General features: G+C 38.8%; 1 protein-coding gene across 1 annotated transcript in view; it reads left to right on the top strand.

Annotated features, from left to right (window-relative positions):
• The window catches only part of OCA2 (OCA2 melanosomal transmembrane protein), a 177,199-nt gene that overhangs the window by 22,301 nt on the left and 140,464 nt on the right, over window positions 1-14,434 (top strand). Inside the window, exons 2-5 of the mRNA XM_086482209.1 lie at window positions 60-158; window positions 767-955; window positions 4,481-4,538; window positions 5,396-5,468. Coding sequence (XP_086338335.1) covers window positions 60-158; window positions 767-955; window positions 4,481-4,538; window positions 5,396-5,468 — 419 coding nt within the window. The remainder of the gene's footprint in view (window positions 1-59; window positions 159-766; window positions 956-4,480; window positions 4,539-5,395; window positions 5,469-14,434) is intronic.

Here is a 14,434-nt window from a genome sequence, read left to right as displayed (position 1 = left end):
GAACTGTAGTGAATCATTGAACTGCAAACTTACTGTTCTTTTTTTTTTTCCCTCCAAAGATATCACTTCAATTTTTCCAAATTGTTCAGCTCAAAGTCAAAAAACACTGGCTTTACAGAGAAGACACCACTACTGAAGGTTTCCTCAGAGGAAAATGGGTGAGTTACTTTCATTTTACTTGAAATATTTTTTTCTAAGCTCTCTTCTATTTAATTGTGCATGGTTCTTTCTTATATCCTGACACCAAACCTGCTGGGAAATAAAATGAATGGCAGAGACTGTGAGCAGAGAATTACTCTGGAGGACCTTGAGTGGAAAGAAGGGGCTGTAAATGGGGAAAGGGAAGGATGTAAGGTCTGAGGTCAGGGTGATTAGAGATCCCTAAGGATAGGAAACTGCAGGACGTACGCTTTGATTTCCTCCATGTGGTGTTACATCAGGTGCACTGAAAGATACAACAGACCTGTAGAAAGGGTCCTTATAGGGGATTTACACACCAAATCCTGAGGTACATCTGCCTGGTGCATCAGAGAGCTGGTTCCCCCAAGTGCACCTAAACGTCATGGGGTCTTTGTTCCCGCTCCCCAGTCTACCCAGCTGTGTCACAAAGGGGAGCTCCGCCTGTACTGAATAAATCTCTTTCTATGAATTTTTCCATTAAAATCTCTCACAGTGAACCTAAGGATATGCAAGGTCAGTTGCATCTACTACCTGTTGAAATAAACCCCTGTTTTGTTTTATTATGTTTACTGAAAATGTGTGACAGGTTGCGGTACATGGCTCTTCATAATCCAGATTTTACCACAGATGAAGATTCGTGGGACAACAGCTCTGCAGAATTTGAGCAAAGATTTCAATTGGAAAGTGAAATGACAAGTTTGTCCAGATCTGCTTCTTCTGAGAAATATGAAATCTTGGACAACCTTCATGTCAAGTTCAATTTATCAAAGATGAGGTCTGAATTCAAATATTCATCTATTTCCCCCCCCCCCCCCTTTTTTTTTAATAATTTCTCCAGGGACTAGTTTTTAAGTATAGATGTCTAGAAAATGATTTATTTTCTGCAAATGAATAAAGTAACACTCCATATTTAGGCCATATCTGGCCATAAATAAAGTCTAGTGAAACTGATTACAGCCTCTACCTAATGATCAATAGCCCCTTGTTCTTACAAGGATCAATCATAGCACCTATTCTAAATTTGTAACTAAATATCTTCTATATTGCTTTTCACATTTCTTTGAAACCATTTCTTAAAAGCCCTTTGGCTGATTCCACTGCTTTATTCTTCAGTGCTTTGTTGCTTTTATGAAATACTTCAATTAAAATATGGATTTAACACAGTCTTTCTGTAGTCATTATAGTAGCTTTTCACATACATGCAATGCAAAATCTGAGTATTTTTCTATCTTTAAGTACATCTACTCTTTACCTCGGAGTCTTTTGCTTCGTTTGAGTAAATCGAATCTGTTAATATATTAAAATATACCAATGTGATAAAAGCTTAAGTTCAAATTTTCTCAGAATGTTTTTGCCTGGGATTTAACTAGCAAACCCTTTAATCTTGGATACTAATTCACTCTGCCCCTTCCAGAGTTTCAACACTTTTTACTAGTTTGGTTTGGCCTCTGGAAATAGCTCTGCAGATTTGCTTGGACCCCCCACTGCACGTCTGCATCACCGTGTTAATCCATGGAGTCTTTCCAACAAGAGGTCTGGGCATCTTTTCCCAAACTGTATGTTGTCTTAGCTCGTCACTTCACAATTGTTTTCCTCCTTTCATCGTGCATATGGTATTGTGTGCAGCGCTGCTTTCCTGCTCTGCTGCTGAAAAAACAGAGCAGGAGAATTTCAATGGCTGCAATTAGTGCAATATGAGCAGATGTGAAGAAGTTTGGCAGGCGTCTTTCTTCATGCTCCTGGTAGCTTTCCCTGGTATTTGACGGAACAAAGGCATCGAGCGGGAGTGTAGAATCCATTGTTTCCAGTACAGCACAGGTTTGTAATCTGGGGAATCGCGCATTTTTCTGGCAGAACTTCCTGTGAAATATTTTCGTTGCTGTAGTGTGGGTTGTACATATGGGGCCAGCTTCTTGGCTGTTGTAAATCACCATAACTCTGCTGAGGTAACAAATGGAGCTAAACTGCCCAACACCACATGCAGATCAGACAAAAAATCCTTTGGTTTAGACCAGGGGGTGAAATCCTTCATAGATTTATACTTCATGCGTTTCCAACTGAAGACAAATAAGATTGAGCCAGAGGCATATATCAGCACAGGATTTGGCACAGGGTTTGTACTTGCATCACTGTGCCAGATTAGCGCTGTAGGAAGAGACAGATTGCAAACCACGGGCGAGTCAAAGGCTCATCACTTCTCGACTGTAAGCTGTTAAAAGCGCTGCTTTCCTAATACAAAATGCCATGAAAACAAACAGACAGGAGGAAAAGTGTCTTCTAAATTCTACATTTAATAAAATAACCATTTCCAAAAGCTTTTTTTTTAGATCTTGCCAGCTCCTTTAGATGAGCTTCTGTTATTTACAGATAAATGGCTATGAATTTATAAAGGATTAATTAATTAATTTTTGATTTCTCTTATGTCTTAAAATAAATTTATTGCTGTTTCTTGTTTCAATAATAAATTGAATTATTATTATAAACTATGATTTCAAAGTGCAAACAGAAAATATCAAGTACATTAAAACTAAACCAATCTAATCTGGGCTTTAGTAATTCATAACACAATAAATTCTCAAAAATTCCAGAGTAGAACCGTAATGTAGAGATGGGGAGAACAGACAAGCAGGATAGAGCATGCATGACTAAGCTTGCACTAGGTATTTTCCATAAATCACACAATACCAAAAGACATTCTCAGTTATGAGGTGCTGATAATGGCTTTTTGTTGTTATTCCTCTCTTTTAACATCCTTGTTATCTTCTTCTCCCTCTCCACCACCTTATTTTTCAGCAGAGCAGGGCTACCTGGTATTTCTGGAAGAAGCCGGGTAACTGGCTTCCTTCCACTCTTCCTCTGCCTTCTCTAGATGTTTATGCTGCAAAGTTTGTGTGAAGTTGCTCTCACTGGTATTTCATAGGGTATTGTAGAAACTTTGTGCCAGTTTGTCTGTGGCAACATATTTTTATTAGCTGCTTTTTTTTTTTTTTTTCCCTGCCTGGTTGGAGATTTCTAAAGAGAAAGGGGTCTTTAGAGAACAGTGTTTCAAAAATGGGTCTCCAGTCACTTATGTTGCTTTCAGCCAATGAACTTGATTTAGGGACTTATTTCCGCTGTGATTAAAAATTATTTCTGACTCTCTTCAGACTACTCTGCTTTAATATTTTGCTTTATAGCATTTGTCAATTCAGCTATTCATTGCACTCTTCCCTTCTCAAGTAATTATCCTGGTAACTTGAAATGTTTTCCTTCTTGGTTGTCATCAGGCTTAAATCAAACCTTACATTTGTCTTTCTGCCAGAAAAGCAATGTTTGAATGTTTACTTTTGAAAAAATGGAATACAAACATCAATGCCTCCAATTAATGAAAAGATGTAATATGGACAAATCACCAAAAAGAGTTCTGTAAATTAAGATATCTGTGTAATATACGGATGGGCATCCAGAAAATAATTAGTTAAGAGTTGCCTTTCATGGTAACATTAAAAAGCCAGTAATTTAAAAGTAATAAATCTTAAGATATCTTACACAAGAACATGCATTTTCAACATCCACATTTTAACTTAGAGTTATTCTTGCTTAACCCACTCAGTAATAAGCTCTGACACTTCAGAAAATTTGATGGCATCACATCTTCAGAACTAGGCATTCCTTCAAAGGGCACAGATGTGCTATGGAAAAAAAAATCTAGTTTTGCTAGTTGGTTTATCTAGAGATGCTCATGAAGTATATTTGGTTTAAAGAGTGTTAAAACCAGGAGATTCTTAAAGCTTGTTCTTGTCTTCAAACTGTCTTTTCCCAATACCTTTCAGGATGTATATTAGACGTCCTGTTTTAAGGAAGCCATTCATAACAATACCCCTCTATGCAACAAACTGTGCTTTCTGCTTGGCCATGCCACCTTCCTGCAGTGGCAATGCTCCTTTGCCTCCCTGGGAGAGACCAGGGCAAGCTGATGGTACTCTGGGCCTGTCAGGAGCTGGCAATAGCAGTGGAGAAGTGGCTCCAGGTCCCAGCACCACCTAGTGCTGCAGCTTTTATTCGGCTTTCCCGAGGCGTAAAACCTCCTTCCCGTGCAATGAAAACCACCTGGCAGCAGACTTGGGGCAGGAGCCCTTATAGTCACCAAGGCTTCCCAAGCCCCTTCTGACCCTGCATTGTGGTATCCATACTCTGTCGTGATATATTATTGCCCATGAGTGCTTGCGATGATGCTTCCGAAATGCCAGAGCTGTTAAGAGAACACGAAAGATTTGTTTTAAACTGGCTGTATAGTAAATACATGTTTCTTACATTTCAGATGCTGTTTAAAATTCCTAAAAGTTTCAGGCCTTTTTGTCTTTGTAGTTGTCTGCTCTGTAAGTATTGAATTTGCAATCCTCCCCTGGCCCCCATTTCCTTAGAATTAGTTCAAAATGAGGTGTGATATTTGATTTAGCTAGTAAAAAAATGTCTTGAGGGTGAGGGCAAGACAGTAAAAAATGAAAATACTCTGCAGTGCTTCATGCCTAGCCAGACTGCTGGTGCACTAGCCACCACCCTGGACAATATGGTCGGGTAAGCAGTTGAGTTTGAGGTGGCAGCTTAAACTCAAATTTGTATGTCCTTTACAGCTGGTTGTTGAATTTGGGACAAGGCTTTAGATGCTGGCGAACATCTGAGGAATGTTTATATGAAAAGCCGTGCTCAGGAGGATGCATCAGCAATGTCAGTGCTCCACAGTGTGAAAGGGAGAAGGCCACTGGGAGCTAGGCAGCTCCTTACTGGGGCTGCCGAAGTGCTGCCCTCCCCTAACAAAACCTTCAAAATCCGCAAAATCTTAGACTGCAAGACTGGAGAAACATTTAATAAAGTTGGAGTTTATCCTCTTAGATGCTGTGAGGAACTCTTTTTTTTGACTAGCAGGGCTTCTGTATCAGAGACAAAATAGATGACACTGCATTTCTTCAGATGTGGCTGTTGTTTTCCAGGTAGATCTTAAAGATTACAACTTTCTCCTAAGAGACAAACTTTAGCCATGAGTTTATGGAAGGATTAATCCTTATCCTTGTTAAGTATCCCAGGGCTGCTTTTCAGCTGTGGTGGAAACATACCTGAAAATACTGAAAGCAATCTTACCTTAAAGAGGTTTTTTTAAGTATTTGAGATAGGCTTAGCAGGTATTTTCCAGCTTTTGTGTTATTAATGAATGTCTGTCTGTTTTTGCTTGCCCTAGATTCTATTTGGCATTTATCCAGATCAAGGTGTGTCCTGGCAGATGTTGGCTGTATCACCTCTGGAAAGCTTCTGTATCCTTCTTTCATCGAAAAAAATCCTGAACCGAAGTTTGAACTGGTTGAAGGGGTGGGTGTTTTCAGTGATATACCCTGGGAGGACTGGGTGTCTTCAGAGCCTGAGCTGTACTTAGACCTGTCCTTTGACACAGGCCTTAGCCATCCTCCCTACCAAGTGATACTGAATAGTGCCTGTCTGGGGCACCTTGTGGTGCCCTTCCAGTCCTTGTGTCTAGCCTCTGCATGAAGCCAAGTGTGGAAGTCGGTTGCAGATTAAGTGGGATCAAAGCACAGCAAATATCTGGGAACACGGCTAGGACATGCGCCTGGCTGCAGCAACTTTACCCCTGACCAGTTGTATACTGTCATCTGTAACATATCTGTAGTGTATACTTGGACCACAATGTTACCCAGTGAACTCCTTCATAAGCAGGAACCTAGATGATTCATAGATATGTTTCCAGAACAGCTTAGCCCAGCCATATGTATGGATTTGAAGATCTGTAGATATTTTTTAGTGGAAGTGCAGATTCCTTTACAAATTTTCCATGTGAAATTGCTCAATGGTGAATTTAAGTCCACAGACCACCAAGAAAATGTTCAAAAGAGCAAGCAATAGAAAAACCCAAAATAAGCGTGATTCATCACAGGTGAAAAGTCTTTGATGGATGAACATTCAGTTAGTAAACAAACAAAAACTTTTGCAGATAAATTACATTTCTTGTTCCTGCTATATTTCTAGTTTAATCAGTCTGGTCTGCAATCTGCTTGGCTCTTATTTCACTAGTGTTAAAAGATGATTCATCTATAGATATATTTCACAAGCTCCTGGGAGGTGTGTTGTTTTGAAAAGGTGCTGTAGGATTTAATTTTTGAAATGCTGTGGTTTTTTTCTATTTAATTGGGCAGTTCCATGGCTTTTAGCAGGGAGAGTCCATTTTAAATAGCTTCGGTTATTAGCATTCTCACTGTCACCAATAATGACGCAATATAACATGATAATTAGTCGGGTAAATGAAGAAAATATTAGTGCTTGAGGGCCATTTATAATTAAAAGTTGAGACGGCTTTTTGGAGGAAAGCAAGTGTACATTTAACACGACCAGTGACAACTTCAACTGTAAACTTCCATCAATATCTTGCTCATGTCAATATTTTCAGTCCTCCTTAAAAGCTCCTATCTATGTGTGATGTTGAACAGCACCAGGGCTGTCATGGCCTAGTCTGCCAAATGAGGGTGTATTGGCAGTGAGCCTTTAAGTTCAAGTTTTAGTCAACTGTCATAGCATATCTTGAGGATTTCGTCTCTTTCTGCAGATTTTGGATTGGACCCATAGCTGCTGTGTTGTACGCACTGACTCTTCAACCAGTTATTCCTTTTGTTTGTTTCAGGGAAGTGCTGGTGGGACTGGGATTTGAGCACAAACAGGTGTTACTATATTTCACATTTTACCTATTTTGTCAGGATGCTTTGAGCCAGATAGCTGTCAGACAGTCAGAATATAGCGTTCCCCTTTCTTACCTGACAGACCTGGAGCTGAAGCTTCTTAGTTTGTGTCATGCGTGTTGAAAACTGTCCTGTCCCCTACCTGAAGTCACTGAGCTGGGGAAAAATATGTGAAAGGCAAGCAATCCAGCAAAGCAGTGTTTCATTTTCAAGGTGATTCAAGCAGAAAGGTCAAGGAGAATAATTGCTTTTCTAAAGGAGGTTTGGAAAAGGCACAAGCAATTCTGGGTGTCACCTCATTGTTGCTGCCGGTCTTCATTTGCACAGGAGTAAGCACATGTAGTTGTCCTCCACTTTGTTGCATAGTGGAGAAGGTATTCACCTTTTTGGCTAGGCTTGGATAGTGTTAACCATTCACACAGCAGTGTGAAGATGTGATTTACACTGCGGTATTCCCAGTGGAGGTTAGGTGCTACTCCCTGAATGTCTGCAAGAGTTTTATGGTAGGCTGGCAGGTGTGTTGCAGTAGTCCTTATCACAAAACCCTTAGAGATTATTATAGGAGATATATAATTGTGTGCTTCGGGTGGAAAATCAGTCTCTTAGCTCATACGATGCCAAATAATGCAAATGAACACTCTTTACCTCTTGCTTATACCTCAAAAGCTGTTAAGAAGTATTGAATGGATACTAACCACTATATGCTCTCTTTTTAAAATTCCTTCCTCTCATTTCTATTTCTTTCCAGAAAGGCCCATGCACATTGATGTGTGCGTTAAGGATGTGTGCTCATGCATACAATGTGTCTGCATACGCTAGAAAAATCAAAACAAAGTTTGAAATAATGTTAAAAACCAAATCCAGTGATGCTCTTTGGGCTTCATACCCTTTGTGATCCTGCTGTCACTTAGATGTTTGTGGTTTTTCTGTCATGCCCATTAGATCTCAGGCTTGCTTAGAAGCAGGACTTTCTGTCTCTAGTGCTGCAAAAAACCTGCATCAGCTGGCGTGGGCGTGACCTGCTTTTCATATGACATGTCTTTAGCACTTTTCCACTTGCTCTAGTTCCCATTTGTTTATGTTTCTGTACCTTTATGTCTTGTTTGGATTTACTTTAGCTGGTTTTCTTCCCATTATCTTACTTTTAATTGGCCCACTTGTATCTCCCTTTGCTTTGCCCATCCCTGTGGGTACAAACCTCGTATGTAGCACTGAGGTGTGTTGGCTGCAGTTTCTGAAAACATCTTGCCTTCTGTGAACTAAGAGATGTTTTTTGAGTCTGTAAGTTGTGGGATTTTTTTCTCTTCTTTTTTTTTTTTTTTTTTAATACTGATTTCCCTGTTGGTACCAGATACAAATTCAGTGGATTTAGTACACTGTTTCAAAATAGTGGTAATATTATTCTCTTTTGACAACACTTGGGATTTATTGGCTTCTAAATTCTAACAGTCAACTCTCTAATACCAGCAAGAAGTAAGTTTGTAATCAAGCCTGGCTAGAGGACCCTTTTCTGCAGGAAGCTAGATTCAATATCCCTAATGATGTAAATGTGTGAAGCATTTTCAGATCTTTTGCTCAAAGACTGTATTTTAAGTGGGGAGCATCAATAATTAACAAGACTATGTGCCTTTGGAAAGCAGATTACAAAAATAGAAGAAGAGACGTAGAGTCCGAATAAATTTCAGCGTTTCTTAGTTTAGTTACATGTACCTATTCTAAGACATGAACATTTATTTTTTCAGGAACTGTATGGCCATTCAAATGTTCAAGAAACTTCTCCCCATTAACTAGTTGACCAAAGAGTGAATAAGAAATATTGTTCTTCTCTACAGCTTACATAGGTTTTCAGACTTGAAGAATCTTCCAAAATGCTAAATATACTTTGTGTTCTTTCCTTTGTTTCTAATAAATTCTGCCCTGATCTAAGCAAAATTAAAGATTTTTCTCCAGCAATGGGGAGCAGATGGCTGGAGCAGAACTGTGCATTAGTTTTTTGAATTGAACTAGGCTTTATGAAATATAAAAATTATTGGGCATTTGTGGATGTTATTAAGGAATTACATAGTCAAACTCTATGCTACCTGTCATTTAAAGAAATAACTGTCTCCCTGATACAGTGCCTTCTCTTCTTTCACTGTACCTGATAAAAATATTGCTATTTCTACACTCCTCAATAGTAGAAATATTTTCTTTTTGCAAGAAAAGTTAAATCTTCTTCCAGTGAATTTCTGTGGAATGGGTCTCACACCTACCTCATTGAGCTGTGAATTTCCATCTTTACTCTGTCCCTGACAAGTATTTCAGTAACAATCTTGTTTGCTTTCCTCTCAACCTCTGTACTTGTGACGGTTCCTGTTATAAGCAGGGGAAAGTTAGATCAGTCTAGGTGAAGCAGTTTAATTTTCCTTTTTCAGACTGATTGTCAGAACTTCTTGTTCTTAGACCTGAAACCTGATAATAACTAGGGGGTGGCTTGTGAATTCTTGCTGAGCCTGGCCAAGGATCTTGCATTTTTATAAGTATATTTTAAAGACTTTCAGTCCTGATCTGATTTTTTGATTTAAATGTTTGATATCTCCACAGTAAAGTTTTTGGAGCAAGGTTTGACATTTTGCAAGGTGTATATTTGCACAGCACCCAGTGTGAAGGGTTCCTTACCCACTTGCTCTTTATGTGCAAAACAAAACTTAATGAAAATACATCATCTCAAGTCATGGCTGAACAGGTCCCTGGTCAGTACAAATCAGACAAAACTGGAGCTATCATATTGACTACTCAGTGGCCATTTTCACTGATTTACCTCTCTCCTCAGTAGCTCTGAGAGATTTCAGCACATCCAGTGCTGGATTAAGATCTCAAATTCAGAAATTAGAAGATGTGTCTCAATAGCAGTAATATGTTGAAATTTACATCATAGGCTAGACTTCTTATTTTGTTTGGATTCAGTGGAACTAGTTCACAGAATCACAGAACGGTAGGGGTCAGAAGGAACCTCTGGAGATCATCTAGTCCAACCCCCCTGCTAAAGAAATTTCGCCTGGAGCAGGTCTCACAGGAACGTGTCCAGGTGTGTTTTGAATATCTCCAGGGAAGGAGACTTCACAGCCTCCCTGGGCAGCTTGTTCCAGTGCTCTGTCACCCTCAGAGTAAAGAAGCTTTTTCCTCGTGTTGAGGCAGAACAAGAAGTTAGAACAATTCCACATATGGCAGTTGGTAGGGAGGCACTAGACCAAACAGACATAAGATGCATAAAAATGCTGAACTTATTATCAAATTCCTTGCTGAAGTTGCGTGAGTTTGAATGACTGGTGCAACTGTGTTAATCACGGAGTAAAAAAAGGTCACTAGGGAAACTCATAATCGTGCCATAACCACTAGTGACACTGAAAATTACCTTTCCTGCTCCCTAAGCCAGAGGTATATGTAGAAAGAAAGATTGTGAGACAAAGAATATAGTCAGGTCTTCAGTTTCCATTGAGGTCCTAAAAATGGGTTTTTCTCCCAGGGAGCATAAATTAACTTAATGAATAAAATAACCTCTGTAATCCCTTTAGTTCTTTTTCCCCTTTGATTTTTTTTAATTTATTTTGTAACTCTAGTTCTCTATTATCAGACACTCCTCTGTCATTTTTGTTTGCAGAACACATTTAAAAATTATTTATATTTGTTGATGCTGTTGGAAATGTAGTAAGCATTTTGGTCTGCAGGCAATGTTCAAGCTGCTAAGTAGATGGATGAAGATCAGGACCACATGCAGAGGCAGGGAAATAAGCCGAATCTCAAGACGTCACTGAGAAAATGCTGTAGAAAAGAGTTTACGATGGACTCGCAAAACTTCTGGAATTGGTGGAGCACAGAGAGAAAGGATGGATCCAGTGTAGGCAAAAATAGACTCAGAATGCTGACACTCCAAAAAGAGAGAAAAAAAAAAGTTATGGAGCATTCTTCAGATGGGGGAACCAATAGGTATAGAAAAACATGTGGTTCAACTTGATATACTGTTAAGGAATGATATAAAAACAACCTCATAAGCTACAAATAGGGATAGGACATCAATAGACCCAGTTAAGGACAGCAAGTAAAAACAGATGCTGAGACCCAGGCAAAATTCCTTCTTTAAAATGGTGATATCCTAGAGAAAGTAGCATGAGTGACCTGGTCATAAATCAGGAATAATAGTATATAAAGAAACTTGGTGAAAAAAAAATCAATAGACATAGTATTCTCAAGGTACATTTTACAGTAGGCAGAGTAGGTGATACAAGAAGATGTTAAAGAAAGCATAAATTCAACTGTATGCATGCAAATATAACAGAATCTCTGTCAGCCACAGCTTTTCAGCTGACTCTGCACATACTGAATTAATGGCATGATGGAGGGTAGAGCAGGTACTCAGTATTTAGGGAGTGACTCATCTCAGCTACACCTGAGTTAGTTGTCCTAGGCTCTCTTTACAGTTAATAGAGAGCAATGGTTCCTCTCATGAGCAATTCCTCTCATCTTTGGTGGTCTAAAATAAAGCAGTGAATTCCATTGTAAAATCACCTCTTTTCACTGATTTTAAGGGAGTAACCAACTCTGATGTAGATGTCCACAGTACAGAATTATAAACTGTGGTGAATGAATACCAGTTTAAATACTTAGCCACCGCATCCCATGCCACCATGTTGTCTACATAAGCTACAAAAAGTAAAGTGTCATGAAGTGACTCTCACACACCCTTCAATACCTTCTAGGAGCAACTAGTCAGAAAACCAAGATGAAAAAAAGCAGCTCTTGGTTTAGCTCTGAGCAGTGGACCCAATCTGGTACCAAATGTAAATACAGCCAGCCACTGTGTAATGGTGCACAAAGCATACACAAGCCCAAATCCCTTGACAGGATAATTCACAGGAGTAATATAATTTCAAGAATGGAACAACATAAAAATGAGGCAGCTTAGCTGAAGTGAAATAAAAAATAACAGCTCTGGCTGTAAATCTTGTCAGGGAGATTTTTTGCTTTAAAGGCACACGCTGGAGGCCACATTACAAAAAAAGTTCAGAAAAGAAAAAGACAAAAAGTCTCAGCATGGTTAAGTTGCAGAATGAAAGGTGATATTAGAAGTATAAAGATAATTTTCCCAAAAGTTAGTCACATCTGAATGATTAAAATATAGAGGAAATCACATTCTGGCAATTTAAGTAAGATACAAAACCAAGATAAGGCAGAACAAAAATATTCTGAAGAGCAGCTTGATTAAAAAAAAAAAAAATCAGATTTTGATTCATATAAGCATGGCTGAAGTTTTCTCCTGGTTTATTTTGATTCCACCTTTCATAAAGGCTGTGATCTGCTGCCATCTAACAATGGAATGATGGCAGAGGCTCTAAATATTTTTTGGAGAAACATAACTCTGATGAGATGTCAGGGCCTCAATGTGGACAGGTGAATGAAGTTCAGTTCCACTTGCAATCAAAGGAGAACCTGTTTTGCTAGGGCTCTTTCTGACGGTTTTGTAAACACACAGAAAGGAATGGAAAAACTTCTTCATTATCCCTATCTTTACAGGAAAAGAAGGAAGGAATTGTTTCTCTTGAAAATAAGTTTTAATTTTTTGCCCTTTCAATTTTAAGCATCCTTTATAATAGCTTCTGAATGTGTCATCTAGGTAATTATAGGATTTCTTTTAAAAGTATGGCTTAAAAGGAAGGTGCCATAATTATATGCACCTGAAGCTTTTCAAGACATAAATTACTTGCTACACTCCTAATAAAAGGCAGACTGTCAAGATGTGTCCTGAATCGTTGGGTTAGTGACTTTGGGTCAGCAGGCCTTTTAGAAAATATAATTGATGTCTCTAGTTAAAGGTATAGCTATAGGTCCAGTCAGGAATAATATTATGTAATAATTTGGACACAGAAAAACTGTGATGCCAAATCACCTTCAGAAGAAGAAAACTGTTGTAATTTGTATTTATGCTTACTAATGGCTGTGTGTGTAAATTCTCCTGACAGGGGCTGGTCTCCTGATTTGTTGCATCTGAGGTTATTTTTTTGTCCTTTCCTGTGTGATTCCTTTAAGCAAATAGATGCTTGGAAAGTTCATTCTTAATGAATGGCATGTGAGTGACACTGGTGGTGATTGTTCTGCTTGCTGTGGTAAGCAGGGTGAGATTTACATTACTTTGCAATGCATTGGCTGCTCATCTGCCACTAGATATGCTAGGGTCTTTTGTGGGTTAGTGTGAGAGACAGCTCTTTTCTAGATCCAGTTCTCCTGCTGGGAATATAGACAGATGGAACAACTCTTTTAAAGATGAAGGACCCCTTGTAATTTTACAAAGCTTTCCCTGTTAGAGACTGGTCTACTATGGTTGGCCCTACTGGGGCTTGCTGGAAAGTAGGGTACAGCACTGCCCTGAGTCCCCTCTAACTACACTGTGGTTTTTCCTTCTCCTGTTAAAACTCTGAGTTCTGTGGGCAACAAAATGTCTTTCTGGGAAAATCCTTCTGGTAATTATATGATCTTGTACATTTTTTTTGCAATAGATACACTCTTTGTAGTGTGCTCAATTAAATGTCTGATGTTAAAACTGTTAAGACACTCAAATAGGTAATGAAGTCACATGACTTCAACAGAACATACATGTGTAAAATCAACTCTTGTTTTTTTCCTTCTTAGGATTTCTTTTTTTTGTGTTCTGTTGGTGATGTCTTAGCTTTCTATCTGGTCACAGATAGCAAAACAATTACAATATTGATCTATTACAGTAACAAATGGATTGTGAAGGGTCGAAAAGCTCAGGCTTTCCCTCTTCCCCAAACTCTCAGGGATGCTTCTTTCTCAACCAGGCCAGAAGTGGACTATCACTAGTTCAAATAGTCCTAGATGGGACTACTAGGGCCAGACTTCCAATGCATATGTGGATCATGGGTGTCTGATTTCTCAGTTACATTAGACTAGGAATGTAGTTTGACCACACCTGATGCTAGATATCCAAGAGAGAAAGAAAGAAAAGATAGAGTCTGTGAGTACTGCAACTGAGAAGAGCTTGAAAATATGTCTTTCAGATGTTTGAAAAATTGTGAGTAAAATCTTTACCAGAAAGCAAATCCTCTGGCTTGAATAGGATGTTGATTCTGGTTTAGTTTTCCCATGTTTGGAGTTTCCTCAGTGTTTTCCCCAGTGCAAATTCTGTGATTAAATTGCTGAGTTAATGATGCAGCCTTTCATCTAATACAAGCACTCAAACAGCCTTACTTCTCTGTCTCTCTATATATTTCTGTAAGCTATTTTGGAGCTTTGGAACATCTACAGAACTGAAAGTACTGGTGATCTCAAAAGTCACTAGGAAAGGACAGTTGTATTTGTTCTGAATCAGTGACTCCTGTTTCCTTAGGAAATCTGGCCAAAACAGTGTTACTTGGTGAGGATGTGGACATTTATTTTGTTCTTTTTGTAGTTTCTTAAGCATTTTAGCTGAAGAATGTGTTTTTCAATATAAGTTGACTAGTCTTTTTTTTTTTTTTTTTCCCTTCTGGAGTTTGTACAGC

Source organism: Leptosomus discolor, chromosome 1, assembly GCF_034619465.1.
Source record: "Leptosomus discolor isolate bLepDis1 chromosome 1, bLepDis1.hap2, whole genome shotgun sequence".
Lineage (NCBI taxonomy): Eukaryota > Metazoa > Chordata > Aves > Leptosomiformes > Leptosomidae > Leptosomus > Leptosomus discolor.
The sequence above is the reverse complement of the archived record's forward strand: the minus strand, read 5'-3'. Positions and strand labels throughout refer to the sequence as shown.